Genomic DNA, 25,559 nt, shown 5'->3' on the forward strand with positions numbered 1-25,559 from the left:
AGGACGGCGCGCGGGGCACCTGCGGGAGCAGGGAGTCCCACGCTGACAGCCAGGCCACTAACAGGCCTTCTGGAGTGCTGGCTCTAGCCGCTGGGGCCCTGCTGCTTCGCCTTCCGGAAAAGCAGCTGCCAATACCCGTGCCAAAAACACAGCCCTGCCGTGACCTCCAGCCAGGCGTGCCACTTACCTGTCATGTTCCTTATCCACCAGGTGGTACCTGGCCCGGAAGGCCACCAGGTGAGCGTAATATGCTGGCGCTGGGATGGACACGGAGCGTGTGCAGCGCACGTAGGTGTGACACAGCTGGTAGGTTAGAATCTGCAGCTCATCAGAGGAGAAACGATTGTCATCCCAAAGGACGTGATAGTGCGAAGGCCTGCTTGTCCCCTAAAAACAGATCAGAAAATGGATAGTTGGACTCACCATGGAATCTTTAAAAGGATACTGTGGGCCGGGCGCGGTGGCTCACGCCTGTCATCCCAGCACTTTGGAGGCCAAGGCGGGTGGATCACCTGAGGTCGGGTGTTCATGACCAGCCTGACCAACATGGTGAAACCGAATCTTTAAAAAAAAAAAAGAGAAGGATACTGTGTAAAAGAAAAAAAAGGCTGGGTGCAGTGGCTCATACCTGTAATCCCAGCACTTTGGGAGGCCAAGGCAGGTGGATCACCTGAGATCAAGAGTTCGAAACCAGCCTGACCAAGGTAAAAAAAAATACATATTTTTTTAAAAAAAGGATACTGTGGAAGAATATTTATATGTGTATTATTAAAAATGCATCATAGGCCGGGCATGGTGGCTCACACCTGTAATCCCAGCACTTTGGGAGGCCAAGGCGGGTGGATCACCTGAGATCAGGAGTTTGAAACCAGCCTGACCAAGGTGAAACCCCATCTCTTTAAATAAAAAAATACATATTTTTTTTAAAAAAGGATACTGTGGAAGAATATTTATATGTGTATTATTAAAAATGCATCATAGGCTGGGCGCAGTGACTCATGCCTATAATCCCAGCACTTTGGGAGGTCAAGGCGAGTGGATCACGAGGTCAGGAGTTTGAGACCAGCCTGGCCAACATAGTGAAATGCTGTCTCTACTAAAAATGCAAAAAATTAGCCAGGTGTGGTGGTGCACGCTGTAGGCCCAGCTGCTTGGGAGCCTGAAGCAGGAGAATCACTTGAACCTGGGAGGCGGAGGCTGTGGTAAGCTGAGATCGTGCCACTGCACTCTAGCCTGGGCAACAGAGTAAGACTCTGTCTCAAAAAACAAAAAAAGGGGGGGGCATCATAACAGCTATATATAGCAAATGGCCCCACATTGGTAAAACTGTACATATTTACACAATGAAAAATCATAGCAAAGATACAAAGCAGTATTAAAAGTGGATATATACAGCTGACTTTATCACTAAAAAAAAAAGTAGATGTAACAAGGACCGTGGATTGATGTATATTAAGTTTTAGGTAATTTACGTATAATGGCAAGGAAAAAACCTCTAATGAAAGTTATACATTAGGCCTGGCATGGTGGCTCATGCCTATAATCCCAGCACTTTGGGAGGCTGAGGCAGGCAGATCACGTGAGGTCAGGAGTTCAAAGCCAGCCTGGCCAAGATGTCGAAATCCAGTCTCTAGTAAAAATACAAAAATTAGCCGGGTATGTTGGTGTGTGCCTGTGATCCCAGCTACCCAGGAGGCTGAGGCAGGGGAATCGCTGGAACCCGAGAGGCAGAGGCTTCAGTGAGCCAAGATCGCGCCACTGTACTCCAGCCTGGGAGACAGAGTAAGACTCTGTCTCAAAGAAAAAAAAGTTACACATTAGCAGTAACACTGTAGAAGCAAGAGTGTGAACGTGAGTACCATTTTACATACCTCCCGGGGGTGACTGTTAGAAATGAAAGCGGCACCAGCTGCTGACTGTGGGGCTCTCTGCCACCTCTGCCCGCCTGCCCGCCTCCCAGGTCCTTCCCACAACAACCTGTCCAGCACAGTCCCTGCCACCTGCTCCGTGTCTGGCCCGGTGCTGAGAGCCCTGGTGCTGGCGGGCAGTGGAATGTTTGTCCCTGATACTCCACCGCACACGCTCCAGCACCCCTTTCCTGGCATGTGACTAGTGGCTGTCACAGGGGCCCAGGGGAAGTGAGGGCAGTGGCAGCCTTGGGCCATAAACAGCTCACCAGAGAACCATCCCCAGTTAGAAAGATTTTGGGCAGAAAAGTTCAGGGAGAAGAGTCTGCCCAGGAAACACGCCTGGGAAGCCCTGCTGGGCAAGGCCCCAGGAGGGAAGGGCAAACACAGGCAGGGCACAGCCCAGGTACATCTCACCAGCCCTGGCAAAGGAAGCCAGGGCCGGGACAGGTGCTTTGGACCAAGAAGTGTCACAAACCCTGCACGCACTCCATCACCTGCTTCTCACTAAGGATTCCAACAGCAAAACCCACTCTCCGCTCCTGGGCCGCAGGCTAGACCAACCCCCATTCTTTCTCTGTCAGGCATGTGAACATTGTGACATTTTTAGATATTTCCAATGTAATATTAAAGGTATGTACAAAGTTCATAGCAAATCCTCAAACTCCAGGGTTAAATCCTTTGAGAAGGGATATTCAAGTCCTTACTTATACTTTAAAATCCAAAAATCCGAGAGCCCGTCTGATGAAGCTCCCTGCAGGCAGGGATGGCACGTGATCAAGGTTCCTCCCGTCCCCAGGCCGAGGCTCCGCGGAGCCGGGTGGGGTAGGCATTTCCGCGGACATGGTGCTCCTGTGGGTCAGGGCTCCCCAGCATTGCCTTCGGCCAGATGAGAGTCCCCTCAGGAAGGAACCCAGGAGAGCCTTGAGGTGATAAGCTGATAACCAACACCGTGGCCAACTTCTCCGAGTGCCCAGTCCTCAGCTGGAGCCTGGCCCTGGCCAGTGATTGTGCGAGGAGGGACAGCAAGGCTGACTGCGCCAATTGCTTGTGAAATGACATGGAGGCTGCCCCACGTGGCCCCTACAGCAGCCTTCCTACCTAGCTGCCACCCCATGGCAGCCCGAGTACCCCATTCCTGCTCAGACCTCACCTTCCAACTCACGAAGCTCCAGGTGCACCACACCCCCGGCTCCCCAGGGGCCTTGGCACTCCCTGCTCCTCAGCCCTAGCAAATGGGACTTCCTTCCTCTGGGAATCCCATGCTGACCACCCCACTGTCCCTGCCAGCGCCTGACATAGCCCGGGTCCTGGGTCCCCTGGCTACTGCCTGTCTGGGCCCCTCATACCACGTCCCGCGTGCCAGCCAGAGCGCAAGTGTTTGCTGAACATGGGAATGACATGGCAGATGGCCAAGGCTCTGTCCAAAAGGGGCTCCTGTCCTTACCTGGATGCCAGCATGGCTGCACAGGTAGAAGTCGAACTCGGTGGGGTGGGTGATTTTCGTGTCCACAGTCGTGCCTGCTGGAATGTTTCCACTTTTCCCGACCTTCGGCAACACAGGCATCTCGTTAGACACGGCCAGCGACCGGCAGAACCAAGCAGGCGAGCCAGGCAGCTGCGCCACTCGCTGGCCAGGGTGCCCTATTTTGAAGTTTGTAAATTGGCTAATACAAGTGCTGGGTGGTACAGTGTTAAATAAAATTTAACAAGTGCTAACCACCAAGTCAAATTAGTTAACATTCTATGTGGGGTGGGGTTATTTTCTGTCAACTCTCATGAAGGCCCATGAGTTAAATGCAGTCTTTTCACTGCAGAATGTGCCTTTAATGCCTTAAGAGTTCTTCACTACTGTTGGTGTTATTTTGATTTGAGGTCCACCACTGTACAACCCTAAAGCCAAACCGGGTGATTGGCTGCAGACAGGACATCATCCGAGCGCAGGCACACCAGCGCTCAAGGTGGAGGAGCTGGGGGGCTCTGAACGTTGTCAGGAGCGCCTGCACTTTGCTGGTGGCTTGCTCCCAGCACCTGAGACAGTGGGGCAGTTCCATCAGAGACTGTCCCAGAGGCTGGGAGCAGTTCATATTAGCGTTCAATGGTGGAATTACAAGGTCACAAGCATGGGTCAAAAAGCCAGCCAAGAATCAAGCACAGTCACCACGGCAGCAAACTCCACCCACAAGCCCGGCCCCGCACTGAGCAGGGCCTCTGATGAATTTGTTTTTAGTCGTACAAATTTTCCAAATATACACACAAAAAAGAATCTCCAGTGTGCTCCCTTCCTTGAAACCTTTTTTTAAAAATATATTTTTTTAAGTCAGAGGCAGAGTCTCGCTCTGTCACCCAGGCTGGAGTGCAATGGTGCAATCACAGCTCACAGCAGCCTCAAACTCCTCAAGCCGTCCTCTCACCTCAGCCTCCCAAGTAGCTGGGACTACAGGCACATGCCACCACACTTAGCTAAGTTTATATTTTATTTTCTGTAGAGTCAGGGTCTTGCTATGTTGCCCAGAATGGCTGTGAACTCTCAGCCTCTAGTGATCCTCCTGCCTCAGCCTCCCAAAGACTAGGATTACAGTCAGGAGCCACAAAACCTGGTCTAGATTTTTAAATAAATATTTGGAAATGGTTGTCTGCTCTGGATCTCTTCTAGACCATATCCCTTGCTTCCTTTTCCTGGTGCAATCGCAAATAGACTTTATTCTTTCTACACACACTTAAAATGCCCTTGCTACATATTCAAGCATCCATTAGTACTATAATTTATTGCTTTTTAAGTCTTAAAACTGTAGACATGTATCGCATTTACATATTTTGCTACTTGTTCTTTTGCTCAATATTACAATGTTGAGATGTATCCATTTGATAGATACAGTTTACTAATTTTCATTGCTGTATAGAATACTGACATGTGGCTGGGCACAGTGGCTCACGCCTGTAATCCCAGTACTTTGCGGGGCTGAGGCAGGCAGATCACCTGAGGTTGGGAGTTTGAGACCAGCCTGACAAACATGGAGAAACCCGTCTCTACTGAAAATACAAAATTAGCCAGGCGTAGTGGCTCATGGCTGTAATCCCAGCTACTCGGGAGGCTGAGGTAGGACTGGGCCAAGTGCTTTCAAGTGCTAACTCAGTTAATGCTTCCATATCTTTCTCAAGGTGACAAAGGGAGGCTCAGTGAAAGTTCACAGTCAAGCGGCTAGGACATGCACGGGCTGGATTCAAGCCCAGGCTGTATGGCTGCTGGCCTGGCACTTTAACCTTGGCACAAAATCCACATTCTCGACAAACCTGGTGTTATCAGGCCAACCTCATAATGTGAGTTAATAAGTGAAGTCATTTCCCCCCATTTCCCATTCTCTGCCACACTTTACCTATTCTTGAAGGTTTGGTAAAACTTGCCTTGGCCGAGTGTGGTGGCTCACGCCTGTAATCCCAGCACTTTGGGAGGCTGAGGCAGGCAGATCTGGAGGTCAGGAGATGGAGACCATCCTGGCCAACATGGTAAAACCCCATCTCTACTAAAATACAAAAATTAGCTGGGTGTGGTGGCATGCACCTGTAGTCCCAGCTACTTGGAAAGCTGAGACAGGAGAATCACTTGAACTCAGGAAGCAGAGGTTGCAGTGGGCTGAGATCGCACCACTGCACTCCAGCCTCGTGACAGAGACTCTGTCACAAAAACAAAAAACAACAAAAAAACTTGCCTGTAGAACTCTCTGTGCCTGTTGCCTTTTGAGGTGAGAAGCTTTTAACAATTATTATTGAACTATCCTTGGCCAGGGGTGGTGGCTCATGCCTGTAATCCCAGCACTTTGGGAGGCCAAGGTGGGCAGATCACCAGGTCAGCAGATCGAGACTAGCCTGCCCAACATGGTGAAATCACGTCTCTACTAAAACACAAAAAGTTGGGCGTGGTGGCTCGTGCCTGTAACCCCAGCTATATGGGAGGCTAAGGCAGGGAATAACTTGAACCCGGGAAGCGGGGGTTGCACTTAGCCGAGATTGCACCACTGCACTCCAGCCTGTCAACAGAGCAAGAATCCATCTCAAAACAAACAAAGAAACAAAAAACAAACAAAAAAAACCCTACAATGATTATTGAACTATCCTCTTGAGCTAATTTTGGTAATTTATATAGTTCTACCAACAACTGTCTATTTTTTTTATAAATTTCCAAATTTATTGGCATAAAGTTAACGATACTCCATTATGATTTAAATAATGCATACCTTTTCTGCAGTTATAGTTTCTTTTTTGCTCCTGATATCTATTTTTTTTTTTTTTTAGATGAAATCTTGCTTTGTTGACCAGGCTAGAGTGCAGGGTACAATCTCAGCTCACTGCAACCTCTGCCTCTCAGGTTCAAGCAATTCTCCTGCCTCAGCCTCCCAAGTAGCTGGGATTACAGGCACCTACCAGCATACCCAGCTAATTTATTTTCTTAGCTTTTTTTTTTTTTTGAGACAGAGTTTCGCTCTTGTTGCCCAGGCTAAAGTGCGATGGCGCGATTTCGGCTCACCAAAACCTCCAACTCCTGGCTTCAAGTGATTCTCCTGCCTCAGCTTCCCAAGTAGCTGGGATTACATCTGCCACCATATCCGGCTAATTTTGTATTTTTAGTAGAGACCGGGTTTCTTCAGGCTGGTCTCAAACTCTCAACCTCAGGTGATCCGCCTGCCTCAGCCTCCCAAAGTGCTGGGATTACAGGTGTGAGCCACTGTGCCTGGCCTAATTTTTGTATTTTCAGTAGAGACAGGGTTTCACCATGTTGCCAAGACAGGTCTTAAACTCCTGACCTCAAGTGATCCACCCACCTCAGCCTCCCAAAGTGCTGGGATTACAGGTGTGAGCCAGCGCACCTGGCCCTAACGTCTCTTTTCAAAGCAGGTCTGGATTTCGTTCATCTGTTTTATTTCTTCAGTTTCTACCTCATTTCCCATTCTAGGATGGGGAAGTTATGTGTAGCTGTCACCAGGAGTAAGCTGACTTCGGAGCCCTCCTGCCTCCTGGCAATAGAGATCTGGGGCTGAGGGGGAAGGGCGGGGGCAGGGAAAGGGGAAGGCACCCAAGGCCAAGAGCACCTCAGCCTTCCCTTGAACTCCTGGGGACTGAGGTCTCCTATTCCCATTCTTCCGATTTAGGCTGATCTTTATCATTCTCTTTGTTGTTGTACAACAAATTTGCCTAAATCTACAGACTGCACTGCTTAGCTGGATTGCATAAGGCTTGACAGGACATTCTCATTTTTGTTCGGTTCTGAGTACTTCGTGGTTTCTATTCTTGTTACATGTTTAATGCATGAGCTACTCAGCAGTGAATTGAAAGTTTAAAACATTCTTCAACTTCATTTCAACTGTTGATTTGAAGTTTAATTGTATAATGATAAAAAAATATATGGCTTATTTGAGACTGAAGTTTGGAAATTTCCTGAGACTTCCTTTGTCCTGGTAGAAGGCCAACTTTTATAACCCTTCCATGTCAACTCAGCTATTTGTAGGGAAGATTCTATTAGATCTGGCTTGGCTTGTTCATTTCACTTTTCCAATTTCCAGGTTCTTTTCTTTTCTTTTCAAGACAGGCTAGAGTAAACTGGTACAATCACAGCTCACTGCAGCCTCAAGCTCCTGAGCTCAAGCAATTCTCCTGCCCACCTTCCTCAGCCTCCTGAGTAGCTGGGACCATACACAACTAATTTTTAAATTTCTCTCAGAGACAGGTTTCACGGCCGGGTGTGGTGGCTCACGCCTGTAATCCCAGCGTTGTGGGAAGTCGTGGCAGGTGGATCACCTGAGTAAGGTCAAGAGTTCAAGACCAGCCTGGCCAACCTGGTGAAACTCCATCTCTACCTAAAATACAAAAATTAGCTGCGTGTGGTAGCAGGTGCCTGTAAGCCCAGCTACTCAGGAGGCTGAGGCAGGAAAATCATTTGAACTCGAGAGGCAGAGGTTGCAGTCAGCCAAGATTGTGCCATTGCACTCCAGCCTGGGCAACACAGTGAGACTCCCTCTCAAAAAAAAAAAAAAAGAGAGAGAGGGCCGGGCGCGGTGGCTCAAGCCTGTAATCCCAGCACTTTGGGAGGCCGAGGCGGGTGGATCACGAGGTCAAGAGATCGAGACCATCCTGGTCAACATGGTGAAACCCCGTCTCTACTAATACAAAAAATTAGCTGGGCATGGTGGCACGTGCCTGTAATCCCAGCTACTTAGGAGGCTGAGGCAGGAGAATTGCCTGAACCCAGGAGGCGGAGGTTGCGGTGAGCCGAGATTGAGCCATTGCACTCCAGCCTGGGTAACAAGAGTGAAACTCGGTATCAAAAAAAAAAAAAAAAAAAAGAGAGAGAGAGAGAGAGAGAGAGAGAGAGAGTTGAGGTTTTACTTTGTTGCTCAGGCTGGTCTTGAACCCTTGAACTGATGTGATCTTCCCGCCCTGGCCTCCCAAAATAGTGGGATTACAGGCATGAGTCACCACGCTTGGCCCTAATTTTTAGTATTTATTCATTTTTGCCTTGAAAAAGTGTAACAGAGCTGTGTTAAAATACCCCTCTTTGATGGTGTGTTCATCAATTTCTCCTTAAAAATCTGCTAGTTTTTGTTTTACTTTTTTTCTTTACATAATTTGGTGTTAGGTACATTCAAGCTCATTAGCTGCTATATCTTTTGTGTGAATCATTCCATTTATTTATTTATTTTTAGGTTTTTTTTCTTCTTTGAGACAGTCTCACTCTGTCGCCCAGGCTGGAGTACAGTGGCGCCATCTTGGCTCACTGCAACCTCCACCTCCCAGGTTCAAGTGATTCTCCTGCCTCAGCCTTCTGAGTAGCTGGGATTACAGGCACCCACCACCACACCCGGCAAATTTTTATTTTATTTTATTTATTTGTTTTTTTTAGTAGAGACAGGGTTTTGCTATGTTGGCCAGGCTGGTCTCAGTCTCCTGACCTCAGGAGATCTGCCCGCCTCGGCCTCCCAAAGTGCTGGGACTACAGGCATGACTAGGCCTGGTGAATGATTTCTTTTACTGTGATAAAACAGTCTTTTTCCGGCCGGGTGCGGTGGCTCACACCTGTAATCCCAGCACTTTGGGAGGCCGAGGCGGGCGGATCGCAAGGTCAAGAGATCGAGACCATCCTGGCCAACATGGTGAAACCTTGTCTCTACTAAAAATACAAAAATTAGCTGGGCGTTTGGCACGCGCCTGTAGTCCCAGCTACTTGGGAGGCTGAGGCGGAAGAATCGCTTGAACCGAGAGGCGGAGGTTGCAGTGAGTCGAGACTGCACCACTGTGCTCCAGCCTGGTGACAGAGCAAGACTCCATCTCAAAAAAAAAAAAAAGTCTTTTTCCTCACTGTGATGCTTAACTTCTGTTTCTTTTTTTTTTTTTTTTTTTCCCCGAGATGGAGTTTCGCTCTTGTTACCCAGGCTGGAGTGCAATGGCGCAATCTCAGCTCACCGCAACCTCCGCCTCCTGGGTTCAGGCAATTCTCCTGCCTCAGCCTCCTGAGTAGCTGGGATTACAGGCACGCGCCACCATGCCCAGCTAATTTTTTTTGTATTAGTAGAGACGGGGTTTCACCATGTTGACCAGGATGGTCTCGATCTCTTGACCTCGTGATCCAGCCGCCTCGGCCTCCCAAAGTGCTGGGATTACAGGCTTGAGCCACCGCGCCCGGCTTTAACTTCTGTTTCTTCTTCCATTTGCACAATAAGCCTTCCCTGTGTCCTTGCCCAGGTACGGCTGTAGGGAGTCCCACAATCTAAGTTTCTTTCCTGGGTGCCGGGTGGATATTATTACCCCTCTGCCTTCTGGCCCTACCCTGGCCAGTTCACGGTGTTCTGGTTGTGAGTCTAAGGCCTTTTTTCTGGGCAGGTCTGTTTCCTTAGGCAGCCACCTTGATGCTGTGCAGTTAGGACAATGTGTAACTTTATTTTATCTTGGGTTTATTTTCACTTATTCTACGAGGACATGGAAGACACTTTTAACTTGGGTCTCCTATCTGTCTTCAGCTGTGGAGAATTCTCAGCTGTTCTATCTACAAATCTTGCTCCTTCCCATTCTCCTTCTGGAAACCTGTGAGATGAACCATGGTGCTTCCACGCTGCCATCTCTCCCCTCCCCTTCCAGCCCCGTCACAGTGACCCACCGGAAGGGTCTGAGTTTACACCACTCTGCCAGTTCTTGCAGTTCCTTGCCGTGGTTTCTAATGGGGTCCTTTTCAGAGCCACCTCTTCCGATAATCTACTAGGTAAGTGACATCTTCTGCCTAGACACAGGCCTACGGGATTTATAAATTAAGACTTTCTGGTGGGGCTCAGTGGCTCACACCTGTAATCCCAGCACTTTGGCAGGCCAAGGCAAGAGGATGGCTTGAGCCCAGGAGTTCGAGACCAGCTTGGACAACATAGTGAGACCCTGTCTATAAAAAAATAAAAATAAAAAATTAGCCAGGAGTGATGGCGCATGCCTGTAGTCCTAGTTGCCAGGGAGGCTGGGATGGGAGGACTGCTTGAGCCCAGGAGCTGGAGGCTGCAGTGAGCTATGATCGTGCCACTGCATTCTAGCCTGGGTGACAGAGCCAGACCCCATCCTGGAAGAAAACAAAAACCAAAACCACCAAAACAACAAAAAAGACTTCACCAAGTCAAGGACAGCCTTCTCTAGTGCCCAAGCCTGGGTCCCCATGAGGCCCCTTGGAGGACAGAGTCACTCTAGAGTCTGGAACAGCAGCACTGTGGCCACAGGTTCGCTGTGAGCATGGCTCGGGGTGTGGGGCTGAGGGGAGCGCCGTGCCTGGCGTCCTGCGGAAACTCACCCGCTCGTTCTTGTCCGTGCAGAAGAGGCGCGTGTGGTGCCGCTTCTGCACCACGATGAACGTGATCCCGGGCTGGTAGTCTTTCTCCAGCTTGATACAGGCCTCGCGGATGGCCAGCAGCTCGTGGTGGAGAACCTAGGGGCCCGGGAGGGGAGGAGGCTGTGCTTAAAGACGGTCATGCGTGTGAGCAATGGTCCCGCGTGTGCTATCTGGGTTTAGAACGCCCAGCCGTGGTGATTCGGAGAGACACTGAGTGTGTTCGCGGGGGAGGTGAAAACACAGAGGGCAGACGCCATCCTCTCTACAGGGAGGACTGGATGGAGGAGGAGGGGCTTCGTGCTCAGAGTCGGGGAGAACACTTCCCCTGCGGGGCTCAGGAGGTTGTGTGTGCCGGGGTGCAGCCAAGGCCAGGGGCGCAGGCTGGGCTCTGAGCCCAGAAGGCACCCGCAGCGGCCAGGCTCCTGCAGAAGCTTGGGGCAGGATCCAAGCCAGGAAGTGCCAGCCGGTCAAGGTGTATCCATTTAGTCCTCCCAGCAGGCCACGGGCCTCGGGACTGAGCTCTGCCTCCACTCCGGACTGGGCAGGCAAACACGGGAGCTGGGCCACGTGCCATCCAGCCTGTTGATCAAGGAGGCGGGTTCCTGAGCTCCTGGGCAGCCACCAAGGACGTGTTCCCACTGGGTGGGGCTCCTCCCTCAACAGGTGCAGGGTGGCTTTCTTCTGCTTTCCTTGCTAACACCTCCCAAGGAAGCGAGCATGTGACGTGGGGATGGGTGGGGAGCAATCGGCGCTAGCCAACGGGAGAAACATTCGGGGCACCCATCGTCCGAGTTCCAGGCCAGGATGGACTCATTCCTGCCCAAGGTCCTCTTGTCCTGGGGGTGCTGCGGGTGCCCTCAACCAAAGACAGCAACAAAGCCATCGCCCCTCTGTGATGGCTCCCCTGCCCTCCAGACACAGTGACCCAATATGGCCATCCCTGCCATTCTGCACATCCAGACAGTGGCCACGTTGGGGACCCTACTTTCAACAGAGCTGGCACCGATTCCTCCTCCCAGCCCTGCCTGCACACCTATCACACTGCAGAAGGCATCCCAGACACGATGTGCTCCCTGCCTCGCAAAGATACCTGACATCTCCACAGCCTGCAAGGCAAAGCCAGGCTCTCGGGAAGCCCTCGGATGGAGCGCTGCTCTGCGAGTCAGCTGGACTCAAGCGTCTCTCCCTCATCTCTTGGTCCTCAAGCCCATACCCGCCCCTCTTCCTCTCCCTCCGTCCTGACTCAGCGTCACATGTCATGGTCTCGAGAGCCCTGTGTCCCATCTCCTCCCTGGACCCCCTTCCATGCTGTGACCAGATCAGCCTTGGGGCCGAATGAAAGCCACACCATTCCTGTCACTTATCAAGTGTAGTTCTGCTGCACAAACAGGTGAGTTACAGACCCTGGAGAAGGGGAGGAATGGTTCCAAGAGGCGCCCACCTGCTGGAACTGGCCCTCGGAGACGCCGTCGCGGTAGAAGATGATGCGGGTGGGTTTGAAGCGCGTGGACTTGTAGAACTGGATGAGGAGCTCGCGGACCATGGCGGCCAGGTCTTGAATGATCTCCTGCCGGTGCTGCTGCACGCGCACGGTGGCGCAGTAGCGATTGGGGTGGGCGTCCATGCTGCCCACCACCTGCAAGAACAGCCAGTGAGTGTGGTCAAGGGTTTCTGAAACTTTCCTCTCCTGGACTCTCGGGAAGATGGGGACAAGAAGTGTCCCCACCCTGGAACTCACGTCATGGTCAAGTGACAATGACTGGCTGGTATGAATTCACAGCTTTTAGGCTTTCAGCTTCTGGCAACAGGGTTCATAAACATGTCCTAAATTACAACAGTTTGCCAAGTTACATAGCTAAAAAAAAAAAAAAAGACTGGGTGCAGTGGCTCACACCTGTAATCCCATCACTGTGGAGGTCAAGGTGGGCAGATCACCTGAGGTCAGGAGTTTGAGACTAGCCTGGCCAAGATGGTGAAAACCCCATCTCTACTAAAAATACAAAAATTAGCCAGGCCCAGGTACTCAGAGGCCTGAGTAAGGAGAATTGCTTGAACCCAGGAGGTGGAGGTTGCGGTGAGCCAAGATCATGCCACGGCACTCTAGCCTGGGCGACAGAGTGAGACTCTGTCTCAAAAACAAACGAACAGATTAGAACTCTCCTCTGCTTGGGATCAGATGTGGCTGAATTCATCAGTCCAAAGAAGACAATGGCAGGGGCGGGGGTGCCCATTCCTTCCAAAGAAACCACAAGCACATCAACGTGCAGCATCTCAAAGGCACGCCAGCCAGGCCAGCAGCCCCTGAAGTGCCACAGCCAAAAGAGGGCACAGCTCTGCGGATCTTCTGTAGGGCAGGGGAGCGTGAGGATGAGGAGGCCCAGCCCGTGGAGGGAACTGGGTAGATCCCCAAGTGCTGCTCCAGCCCCTGGCTGGGGAAGGCGAGGTCTTTAAATTCTGAAAAACACTGAAGGAAATAAAACCTCTCAAGTCACTGAAAAATAGGAACTGCTTCTTGGCAATCTGCTTCCTCCTTCGGAAATCCTTACAGTTAATTCTTCCACTATTCCACGTCCTTTGTCCTGCCTTGGGCTATAATTTTTCTCTTAAACCAAGAGAAAAATAAATAAGCTCTGAAATGTTTCCAGTTGGTATAAACAGAAATACATTAACATAAACAGAAATCTGCTCCTATTGATTGAGAATTGTGGGGATAGGGGATAAACACACAGCTTTCTCTGTTCCTGAAAACTTGAAAAACCAATCTAAGGCTCCAAAAGCCTGAGATATGGTTGAACGCTTCATAACATTTGTGCAGAAAAAAAGCTAACGGGGACCAGGTGAGGCAGGGACAGGGGAGAGGGCCAGCCTGCTGTGCTGCGAGCTTTCCCAGCTACAGGACCCTTGGGGCTCCCTCCCAGGCAACTGGTGCCCTGCTGTGCCTCAGTGACGGCCATGTGGTGCTTCACCATCAGAGGAAAGGGCTGAAAACGACTCAGCATGGGCAGGTTCGGCGGCTTATGCCTGTCATTCCAGTACTTTGGGATGTCGAGGCGGGTGGGTCACCTGAGGTCAGGAGTTCGAGGCCAGCCTGGCCAACATGGTCTTGAAAAAATACAAAAATTAGCCGGCCACGGTGGCGGGTGGCTGTAATCTCAGCTACTCGGGAGGCTGAGGCAGGAGAATTGCTTGAACCTAAGAGACAGAGGCTGCAGTGAGCCAAGATTGCACCACTGCACTCCAGCCTGGGCGACAGTTATTCTGTCTTAAAAAAGACAATCAAAATCACAAAACAAAAAAAACCGCCTCAGCGAAGTGAGCAGCACAGTAAGCACGGGCGTGGTGAGGTTGTGATTATCGGGCCAAGCAGGAATTAGTTGGCACGATGTCAGCTTCCTAATGGAAGTGTGCCTGGGTAACACCAGAGAATGGATCATATGCTGGTTTTCTTCTACCTGGGCAGCTCGAATGGCTTGCCTGTGTCCCAGATAGATCCTCCTGCTCCATATTCCCTCCCAACTAATGAAATAATCATGTTAGCATTTTCTTTTTCTCTTTCTGCCTTTTTTTTCTTTTGAGACAAAATCTCACTTTGTTGGCCAGGCTGAAGTGCAAGTGGCCTGATCTCATCTTGCTGCAGCCTCCACCTCCTGGGCTCTGGCTCCTCCCACCTCAGCCTCCTAGGTAGCAGGGACTACAGGCACACCACCATCTCCAGCTATTCGTGTAGAGACGGGGGTTCAGCATGTTGCCCAGGCTGGAATGTGAGCATTTTCTGAGCATCTGCTGCATGCCAGGCACTTAACTGCATCATTTCCTAACAGTCCCATGAGGCCGGCATGGTGTTTTCTCATTTTACACCCAAGAAAGTTCTGAAGCAATGCGCTCACTGCCCAAGAGCAACAGAGGAACAGACGCAGCTCTGGCCTGTCTGAGGCTCGTGGCTGTGCACCTAGACAGAGCTTTCACACCCTGGGGGCACAGGGTCATCACACCCTAGGCTACCAGCGGCCAGTCAGGCCCCCATGTGCAAGGGGGCCTCCTTGTACCTCAGACCTCCCCGAGGGCTGGGATTACAGGCATGAGCTCCCGTGCCTGCCCTCTGGCTGCTTCTTAGAACTTATTTTGTGTCATTGTAGTATCCCCTCCAAACACCTCTCTCCCACACGACCCCGGCCTCCCTACCGCAGCTTAGTGAGACCCCATGCCTCTCAGGAAGGGACCCTGGCCACACTGTGGCAGCAGGACCTTACAGGGTCCCAAATGTCATCAACAAGAGACCCATGGGAAAGTGCTGACACTCACGGCGGCAATGGAGGGCTTCTTCCCGTCCCCAGCGGGCGGGTGAGTGACGTCCGCTCCCAGAAAGATGACGGGCTGCTGGAACACCGGCGGCCTGTGGAGAGGAGCGGCGTCAGGGGCCACGGTGAGATACGCCTGGACCTCTCACCCGAGGAGGTGCCATCGTCCCACTTTGGAGGTGGTCAGCGGATCAAGGTGATCCTTTTGAAAAGAATCCTTATCTTTTAACAGGAATACCAAAAACCGTGCAGACTAAATGATACGAGGTCTGAAATCTGCTTCAGAATGGCCGGATGTTGGGGCTTGGGTGGAGTACACCCCAGACCAGAGGGGCCAGGGGCTGACAGCTGTGGAGGCGTGGCTCAGGTCAGGGAGTGCTCACCCTCCAGCCTCCAGCCTCCACAGCCACACCCACACCAGGCTTTCTCACCAACCCCCCGGGCCTGTTGGCTCTTTGTTGGGGTGGGGACTGTCCTGAGCGTGGATGGATCTTGAGTGGCAGGCCTGGCGTCCGCCCACTAGAGTCCACCAGCACTCCCTCCAGCCTGACACCCCAGCGTGTCTCCAGACATTACCACATACCCCTGGCAGCAAAACTACCCCACAGAGAACTTTCAGACCCTGAGAGTAATCCCAGTGGTGGCTTCCTCGGGAGGCAGCTGGCAAGGGAGCAGGGACAGGCACATGGGCCTCGGGCTCTCTGGGGAAAGGCCAAGGCTGACAGCACCTCCCTCTGGGCAATGCTGCCGGGTTGAGAGTGCACTGCCCTGCACCCCACCCAGCCTTGCCTGGACGCTGCGGGCAACATCAGGAAGCATCAGAAGTGGCCGCTCTGCCAGTTGGAAATGGCACAAGGGGCCCTCGCCTCTGCTGCCCTCTCCTGGCATCCATGTCCCCAAGTGCTTGTGACTCACTACCCGCCCACACTCTCTCTAGTGGAGCTCCCTGAGTCAGCCGAAGCCTTCACTGCTCACGCTGGCTCCCAGGCCCCTGCTAGTCAGACTTCCCATGGCCACAGCAACAAGGCTCCTCTTCCCAAGGTCACCGGTGACCTCTGCATCACACAGACCCATGGCCATGCCTTGGCCTCGCTGCGTCTGGCTGGCCACAGGACACACTTCCTTTGGTGCCTAGGGCCCGGAGCCTGGCCTCCCCACCCCAGCCTCTCCCATCTCCACTGCTGGTTCCTCCCACTCCAGGCCTTGAACTCCAGCCTTCTCCAAGGCCCAGAGCTTGGAATACCACCTGTCTGCTTGAAGATTCCTGGATCCTGTCTCCCCTGACGCCAGCCTCCTGGCTCCCAACGTCCACTCATCCTCTGCACTCAGATGCTCCGCAGAGGCCTCGGGGTCCAGTTCACCCATGTCCAGTGCTCACCCTCCCAAGAGCCTCCCTGTCTAATGCCGACAGGGTCTCTCCCGCAGTCCAGGCCAAGAGCCTAGACTTCTCCTTCAGGCACAGCCCAATCCAACCTGCCAGCAAGCCCTGGGGCTCTCTCTTCAAAACAACTCAGAGTCTAGGCGCTCCCTCCCCTGTCCCCTGCTCTGGCCTGGCCAGGCCACCAGTCCCTCTCGGCTTCATGGAGCCAGAGCTGGCCACACTGTTAGTCAGGTGCCTCCGGCAGCCCCAGCCGATCGGAGGGAGCCTTAGTTCCCCAGCGGCCCCCCAGGCTGCACGCGGGTGGGCCTGTCTCCCATCTGCCCTCACGGCCCTCCCACAGCTCCGCTGTGCACCTGCCACCTGTGTGATGGGCTCATGATCGTCTCACCTGGGTGCCTCCACCAGGATTTCTGGCCCTGTGCTGCCCAATTATGGCCCAGACTCCCTGCACACAGTAGGCACTCAATAAACACAGAACCTGTGGACTAAGGAGCAGCACTTTCAGTTCCCAGGCAGCTCCGGATTGGTCTTCGCTCATTCCCATGAACCTGTCTCACTGTAGGGCCCGTGCCCAAGCCCACAGCCGTCCAACTTGGAATCTGGATTCTTCCCACGGTATCACCCTGCTCCCTCGTGAATTCAACGGACTGTTTCCGGGAGTGTGTAACTCGGTGGCCCTCAAAGCCCGGTCCCGCGTGCAGCAGCATCGGCACTGCGTGTCCACTTGCTAGGGGTGGAAATTCCTGGCCCCGATCAGTCCTGCTGAGTAGGACACTGTGGAAATGAGCCCCGCCGGGGTTCAGGTGTGAGGACACTGTGGTGACCCAGCACAGGCCTGTGCACAGAGCAGGGGCTCACCACCGCCCACTTGCCAAATACAGAGGGTCACTGCCTTAGGGCAGTTCAATCTAGGATTCTTAACTCTGTGATGGTGAGAGCGAAGCAGATCTAGTGCACCGCCTGGCTTAGGATGGCTTTCTCAGATGAGCCCCACCATGACTGCGAGCAGATCCACGCCACGGGGGCTGCCCACAGCCTCCACAGTCCCCTTCTGCACAAGTGCACACGTTATCTGATTCTACGTGTTCTCCGTTGTCATCCAAATGTTAAGACAACTGCCAGGGTTGGCAAAGATGCTGGTCATCATGGAGACGTCTTTCTTGCCTACATCACAGGTGGGTGGCCTCGGAGGAGTGGAAGAAGCAAACCCTGGCCCCACCCTGGACTGGATGCTTAGCAGGTCAGGAGGTGCCCAAGGAGGGTGCAGTTCCATCACCCCCCACACCGTCAGCCCCGAGCCTCTGAGGCAGGCAGGTGGCCACACGTCCTGACCTGGCCTGGGAGCTGCCAACAGTGTGTCCCATGAGGAGCTTTCAGTCCAAAGTCCCAGCATGATGCAGCGTCCATGCCCAGCCTGGTGTGGGAAGCATGGGTGTCCCTGGTCCACACAGCAGTTACTGCTGCGGAGGGGGAAGCCCATCTCCTGGGCCCCTTGAGGCATGCCCTGCTCTGCCTTGCCCACTGGCATTCGAGGCACGAATTTCTGTGTCTGGAAACCCAGCCACAGTGCTCAAGCCCCTGAAGATGCCCCTGGCCCTCAGCAGAGCGTGAGCAGCTAGATCTATGTCTGACCTCTTTGCTGTGCTGTGGCCAGGACAGCGCTGGCCCAGGTGAAGGAACCCTGCCCCACTGCACACCGCACCCCACCCGGCCAGGAGTCCCACGGTGCCTGGTCGGCAGGCAGACGGGAAGGCTCCGGGCCTCACCTGCCCTGGGGCAGCAGGATGTTGTTCACGCCTCCCAGCTTGACGTTGATCTTCAGACAGAGGTTGGACAGGGTCTGTGGCGTGGTCCTCTGCACGTTCTTCATCTGCACGCACTGCGTGGCCATCCCCAGTACCGTGTCTCCCACACGCTTGACCTCGGCTAAGGGACACGAGAGGCACACACACAGCTCTGCTGGCGCCCCTTCCTCAGCCGGCCCGAGCACGGCAGCTGCCACCAGCCCTCTCACTCCATCTGGCAGTGCGACCACAGCAGCTGTGCTGGGCTTTGTGTCCCCCTCTGTCCAAGGTCAGCAACAGAAGAGGGTCACTGGCCCCAAGTGGGACCCCACACTCCTTGGAGTCCAGGCTCCAGCACGGCCGTGCCCACCTGGCCCAGGCCAGGCTTCCCCTCCTCCCTCTGGAAGGGAAGCTGGGTGAGTCTGTCTCATCCCTCCGTTTTATGAACAAACCATTGAAACCCCTAATCCAGGGCTCCAGGGCAAGAGAGAAAGAGCCTAGCTAGAAGGAAGGACCTGCCTCTCCTGCTTAGGAAGGCCACTCACACTGGCCGGGCGTGATGGCTCATGCCTGTAATCCCAGCACTCTGGGAGGCCAAGGCAGGCAGATCACCTGAGGCCAGGAGTTTGAGACCAGCCTGGCCAACATAGCGAAACCCCGTCTCTTCTAATAAAACAAAAATTAGCCAGGCATGGTAGCATGTGCCTGTAATCCCAGCTACTTGGGAGGCTGAGGCAGGAGAATCACTTGAACTCAGGAGGTGGAGGCTGCAGTGAGCCAAAATCACACCACTGTACTGCAGGCCAGGAGACAGCCAGCCCTTATCTCAATTAAAAAAAAAAAGAAAAGAAAAAAAAAGGAAGGCCACTCACACCACAGTGCTCTGGCTGCGAGCAAATGCTTGGGTGGTTAAAAATAAAAACACTGGCACCCTCAAAAGCCTTGGCAGATGTAAACCCGACATCAAAGAGCTCCATGGCTCCCCCCACCCCCCAGCTATTTCTGGTCTCTTTCATGAAGCAACTGGTCAGCTGCTCGCTGGGCAGCCTGGGAAATGGCGACTCCCAGGACAATGTCACCAGGATGTCAACACCAACGGCTCTATCTTTCCTTCTTTTTTTGGGATGTTGAACTTGGAGAAGTGTGGCTTTTACGTGTCAATAATGTGTCCATGGCTGGATGTGGGGCCCTGTGGGTGACCCCCTGGCACGAATGACTTTGGCAAAACTCCACAAAATTCTGTGGTGGGCACAGAGATGACACATGGGCAGGGAGCTGACCCTAGTGCTACGCTCTGCGTATGAAACAAACGCGCCTGCTTCCAGCCGACACACATGTGGTGTGAGGACATGCTGTCCACACACGTGCTGAGGCCTGTGCCACCTGAGGCTGCTGGCTGCCCAGGACCATGGCGTCACACAGGACGACAGAAAGGCCCTGAACGCAGACGTGGCAGTGATCAGAAGCCACCTCTTCTTTCTCAGCCTCCCGAAAGGAGCACCTTCTCAGTGCAGCAGAAACACAGAGGGGCTGTGGAAGGAACAAACACCCACAGAGACCACAACCTCTCCCCACAGCCAGCAGGAGCGCCCACACCTACCGTATACCGGCGTCTTGCCGGGCAGAATGACCACCACCAGCTGCAGGCCTGCGTACGTGTTCTTCAGGTGCCGGAACATGGGCTCCACGCTGTCCGCCCCCTGTGCGTATTTGCAGAAGCACGGCTGGCCCTGGATGGGCATGCCGGCGTCCCGCGAGATCTTTCTGAGCTGCTCTGTGAAGGACCTGGAGGAGAAGGCTCAGTTGGCTACAATGCACTGGGAATGGCGGAGAACTCAGACGGACCAGAGGCCCTCAAGCAAGGCCAGCATTTTTACGAAGCCCGAAGCACTGTTACTGAGCTCAAAGCTTTTCTTAAAGTCCCGGACAAAGCCAGAATTCAGAGCTACGTCTCCTAAAACATACTAACTCATGAGAAAGGTGAAGTGTGCTCAACAGATGTGTAAGCACGCTTGAAAGTCACGTGTGGCTAACCCGCCATGATAACAGCAGGCTTTGCACCGTGCTAACGCTGCCTCGCGGCTGCGGCGACTCCAGTGCAGAAAATCCATGCTGTCCCTGTAGAGCTTCTGAGCAGCCCCAAGAGCTCCGGTGAAGGAGGCCAGCACTCTCCCCACGCACAGGGCAGGCACGGTCAGAGCGAGGGAGATTTCCATCTCATCGCCCTTTTACATCTTTCCCGCCAGTTGTTCTGATGGGCACAACTTGGACTGCGTGACATCATCACGAGAGAAACACAACAGCCTGCGGCACAGCCCGAGGAGAGACAGCAGCTGGCTGCACCGGCCTTGAGAAGCTAGGGCGGGGCGGGAGGCAGGGCAGCGGCTTCTATTTTAAGCCGAAGACTAAGAATCATGTCACCTTCTACAATAAGGGCGAGGACACAGCACTCCAACCCAGCCAGTGTCCAATTTCCTGTACATTACAGCAGGTCAAGAAGCATGTGTGTGTCCACCCGTATCTTCAGCTCCAGGGCAGAGCGAAGGAAGGGGCCAAGGACAGAAGACGGGGCAGAAAGCGACCCCGTGTTCAGACTCTAACCTACTTCAGTTTGTTTTCCAGACCTCCTCTCTGGGCTTCCAGCTCCTCTGCCAGCAGTGTGGACACAAGGTGGCCTCAGAAGGACAGATGGCCACTTGCCAGCAAGATGTGAGCTCCAAGAGCCAGGCCCGTTTACGGCCCGCCCTTGCTGGAAAGGCCAAGGAACCCGCTACACCTCCCAGGCAGGAGTTCTCCCCTGTTGCCCCCACAGAGTGGGGAGCAAAGACTTTATGTTTCCTTTGAAGCATGGCACAAGGGCACGAGCCACACGAGCCACGCTGCTGTGTGCTCCCGACACCAGGTCGGCTGGGCCCATCCCTGGCACAGCTGTGCTGACCGAGGCAAGGGTCCCGGCTGAGGGGTAGGCGCTACCATGGCACTCGGGCTTCCTAGAGGGCCGGGCGCTCACCTGGGCAGGTGGCAGAGATACAAACCATTACTCCCCTTGTACGGGAAGGAAGATAATACTCCCAGCCTTTCCACCTCTCTATTTCACCATCTCTTCCTGATTATTTTTCTTGAGATGGAGTCTCGCTTTTTTACCCAGGCTGGAGTGCAGTGGCGTGATCGTGGTTCACTGCAACCTCTGCCTCCCAGATTCAAGTGATTCTCCAGCCTCAGGGCCCCGAGTAACTGGGACTACAGGCACGTGCCACCACACCCGGCTAATTTTTATAGAGATGGGCTGGTCTCAACTCCTGACTGCAAGAGATCCTCCTGCCTCAGTTTCCCAAAGTGCTGGGGATTACAGGCATGAGCCACTGTGCCCAGCCTCTCTCTCTCTGATTTGGTCTTCATTTTCTCCTTCTAACTTAATTTGCACAAATATGGAGCTAAATTATTTTTTAAAATAACTGTAGTTCATTGAATCTAATTTTCTCTTTTGCCCTTACTTACAAACTTCCTCACATCCTGTTTGGTTTTTTTTTGAGACAGAGTCTCACTCTGTCGTCCAGGCTGGAGTGCAGTGGCGTGATCTCGGCTCACTGCAACCTCCACCTCCTGGGTTCAAGCGATTCCTCCCTCAGCCTCCTGAGTACCTGTATAGGGAGTATAGGAGTCCACCATCACAGCTGGCTAATTTTTGAATTTTTAGTAGAGACGGGGTTTCACCATATTGGCCAGGCTGGTCTTGAACTCCTGACTTCATGATCCGCCCACCTTGGCCTCCCAAAGTGCTAGATTACAGGCATGAGCCACCGCGCCCGGCCAGATCCTGTTTGGTTCTGCCTACGGTCTGCACTACTTCTTGATGCTAACTGCAACGGTGGGTCCCAGCAGCGAGAGAGGCACCGACGGGACCTGCATGTCTTGCCCTGGCCCAGCCAACGGTCTTTGACAGGGAAAGGCTGATGAACCCTGACATCAAAACCCATGCCAGCGCCCTCACCCCGTCCCACCGACAGTCAGTCCTGCAAGTGTTCCCTCCAGCTGCCCATCGGGCAGGACTCAGGCCAGAGCCTCTGCCTGTGGCGGCCTTACTTCAGATGGACTTCTGTGCACTGGCGCTGGGGGGCGAAGCACGCGATGGCCCACACCTTGATCTCGATGCCCGTGTGGAACTGCTTGTTCCGCATGTCCCAGACGCCCTGGACAGGGGTCGCAATCGCTTTATTCTGCAAATGGCAAAAGGTTCAGGGTGAGAAAAAATGGAAGACATATTCCTTTAACCTTAGACTTTGTCACTCTCACTGTTGGTCCCCCTGCTGACAACAGCTCCTCAGGTAAAGAACTTTCCTGTTGTTTCCTGCCTCTGACCTGCCTAGTGATGCGGACAACCGGGAGGATGGTTAGATGCATGGGCTGGTGGAGGTGGCTGGGTGGGTGGGTGGTTGATGGGTGGATAAGGTGGGTGGGTGGTTGATGGGTGGATAAGGTGGGTGGGTGGATGGTTGATGGGTGGATGAGGTGAGTGGATGGTTGATGGGTGGATGAGGTGAGTGGATGGTTGATGGGTGGATGAGGTGGGTGGGTGGATGGTTGACGGGTGGGTAAGGTGGGTGGGTGGGTGGATAAGGTGGGTGGGTAAATGGTTGATGGGTGGACAGGGTAGGTAGGTGGATGGAGAATTGGATATGCGGGTGAGTGGGCAGATGGATGGACAGACGGATGGACGATCGGGTGGGTAGTAGACAGAGTCAGATGGAGGATGGATGGGTAAGTAATGAACAGACAGATGGGGGCTAAGCCAGGAGGAGGAGGCCCAAAGCTCCATCCAACCTCATGAGTAGCCTAGAGGAACAGAGGTGCCTTGCCATGATACAGGAAGGCCTCCTGTTCTATACCACGCTTTCCCTCGTTTCCCCTTCTCTATCATCAGTGGCGTGGGAAGGGGAGACGAGAGCTGGGAGTGAGTCCACAGCTTTTTCCACTCAGCAGGCCATTGCCCGCCGCTGTTTCGGAAATGGGAGCTACTTCCACTTGAGAAGAGAAACGTGAGCCGTGCAAATACGCTGTCAGCGCTCAGCTAGAAAGGACCAGCCCGAGCATGTCACCAAGGAATCTCTGAACTGACTTCAAGTGATTCGCCAAGAAAAGGGGGGGCCAGGAAGGGTCCCGAGTGGGAGGGACAGGCACTCCTAGGCCTGGTGGCATCACTAAAGGATGTGGCTGCCCCTGAGTCGCCATCGTTTACTCTGTAGAGGTTTTTATTTTTTTTAGCAGAAAACATTTTTCTTACAAAATACAAGCCTGCTGTAGAAATCAGACATGTGATAGGAATAAAGGCTTTGTTGCCTGTATTTTATAGCTACTACCCGTTCCCACCAGCCTCCCTGTTTGCAAGAGTCTCACAGATAGCCAGGGCTCCAGACGGAAAGTAAACACACACACGCGTGCGCACACACACACAGCCAGGGCTCCAGACGGGGAGTAAACACACATGCGTGCACACACACACACCCGCACACACAAACACACACATACATGTGCAAACACAGGCTCTTACTATACAGGTCCTTCTCAGCCTTGGCACAATTGACATTTGAAGCTCGGTGATACTTTGTCCCGGGCTGTCCTGTGCCCTATAGGCTACCCTACCCACCACCCCCCCAAGTTGTGACCAAAAAAAAAAACGTCTCCAGACACTGCCAGATGTCCTGGGGCGGGGGGGCAAAATCATCCCTGGTCGAGAACTCCTGCTGTGCACTATGCTTTTTGAGGGATACTTTGGGTTTTTGCACTAACAACGGACCAGGGTGCAGGCAGCGTAGGGGACAGGAGTGTTTCCTCCTAATAAAATGTTTTAGAGGTCTGGAAAAATGTATTCATGCATTAACGGAAGCATTACAAGCTCAGTCAAGTGTGGCGGCTCACGTCTGTAATCCCAGCTGAGGTGGGAGGACTGCTAGAGCCCAGGAGTTCAAGACCAGCCTGAGTAACATAGTCCCTGTCGCGACAAAACATTGAAAACCTAGCTGGGTGTGGTGGTGCCCTTGTGGTCCCAGCAATTCGAGAGGCTGAGGCCAGAGGATCTCTTGAGCCTGGAAGGTCAAGGCTGCAGTGAGCTACGATCGCACCACTGCACTGCAGCTGGGGCAACAGAGCAAGACTCTGTCTCAAACAAATTACGAGCGCTCTCTTTTTTTTTTTTTGAGACAGAGTCTCACTCTGTTGCCTAGGCTGGAGTACAGTGGTGCAATCTCAGCTCACTGTAACCTCCACCTCCCACATTCAAGTGATTCTCTTGTCTCAGTCTCCCAAGCAGCTGGGACTACAGGCATGTGCCAACACGCCCAGCTAATTTTTGTATTTTTTAGTAGAGATGGAGTTTCACCATGTTGATCAGAGGCTGGTCTTGAACTCCTAACCTCAGGTGATCCTCCCGCCTTGACCTCCCAAAGTGCTGAGATTACAGGCGTGAGCCACCACGCCCCACCTACAAGCTCCCTTAATCCCTACCAGAGTTTTGCAAGGTTGGCTTACACAAGCTCTTCTGTTTTTCAGACAACCAGCCCTTGCTAAGAGGCAGGAGCCCAAGGGAACAGAAGCCAGCAGGGCTGTGAAGTGGTGCTGGGTTCAACAGCTCCATCTCCCACAGGAGCCACACACTCCTCTCACCCTCCCTGGGCGTCTCCTCCCTGACTCATGAAGGGGAATCATGCGCTCTTCCTCCTGGGCCTGGGCTGTGTTTATACAGCGTTTGGGGCCCGGCAGGGACACACGAGCCATAGAGGGGCTAAAGGGCCTTGCTCAGACTCCCTTCAGAGAGACGGGGAGTGGCTGTGGCCACCTCCAGCGACGCAGACCCCTACGTGATGGGGTTCCAAGCAACAGGACCAGGACAAGACACGCATACACAGCAATACAGAACAGCAGCAGCCTCTCGGAGAGAGCTCTAAGAAAATGTTAGCTAGAAAACAGCGAAGCACAGAAATATAGGTAATGCTGTTATTTTCACAGAAAGGGGTGACTCATCCCTGGGTGATTTTACAAAGGAGAAAGATAACACCAATTGCTTCCTGAGAGGGCAACAGAGAACTGGGAAAGAGAGACTTTTCCTCTAATTGTTTTATATCTTCTGAATTCTGAAACATTTCAAAAACAGAACTTTATTTTTTTTGTTATTGAGATGAGTCTTGCTCTGTCACCCAGGCTGGAGTGCAGTGGTGCAGTCTCAGCTCACTGCAACCTCCGCCTCCCAGGTTCAAGTGATTCTCCTGCCTCAGCCTCCTGAATAGCCAGGATTGCAGGCACACGCCACCATGCCTAGCTAATTTTTGTATTTTTAGTAGA

The 25,559-nt window shown here is 53.1% G+C and overlaps 1 protein-coding gene across 2 annotated transcripts in view; it reads right to left on the minus strand.

Annotated features, from left to right (window-relative positions):
* AGO2 (argonaute RISC catalytic component 2) overlaps positions 1–25,559 on the minus strand; it is a 122,220-nt gene that overhangs the window by 12,196 nt on the left and 84,465 nt on the right. For both annotated transcript variants that reach the window (XM_064384628.1, XM_012461189.3), the window contains 8 exons: positions 22,308–22,441; positions 19,825–20,009; positions 18,207–18,366; positions 15,064–15,154; positions 12,203–12,397; positions 10,723–10,857; positions 3,355–3,456; positions 188–387 (listed from right to left, as the gene is read on the minus strand). In XM_064384628.1, the coding sequence (XP_064240698.1) occupies positions 188–387; positions 3,355–3,456; positions 10,723–10,857; positions 12,203–12,397; positions 15,064–15,154; positions 18,207–18,366; positions 19,825–20,009; positions 22,308–22,441 (1,202 nt within the window). The remainder of the gene's footprint in view (positions 1–187; positions 388–3,354; positions 3,457–10,722; positions 10,858–12,202; positions 12,398–15,063; positions 15,155–18,206; positions 18,367–19,824; positions 20,010–22,307; positions 22,442–25,559) is intronic.

This window comes from Aotus nancymaae, unplaced genomic scaffold (assembly GCF_030222135.1).
Source record: "Aotus nancymaae isolate 86718 unplaced genomic scaffold, 86718_ANA_hifiasm-v0.15.2.pri h1tg000036l, whole genome shotgun sequence".
NCBI classification, from domain to species: Eukaryota; Metazoa; Chordata; class Mammalia; order Primates; family Aotidae; genus Aotus; species Aotus nancymaae.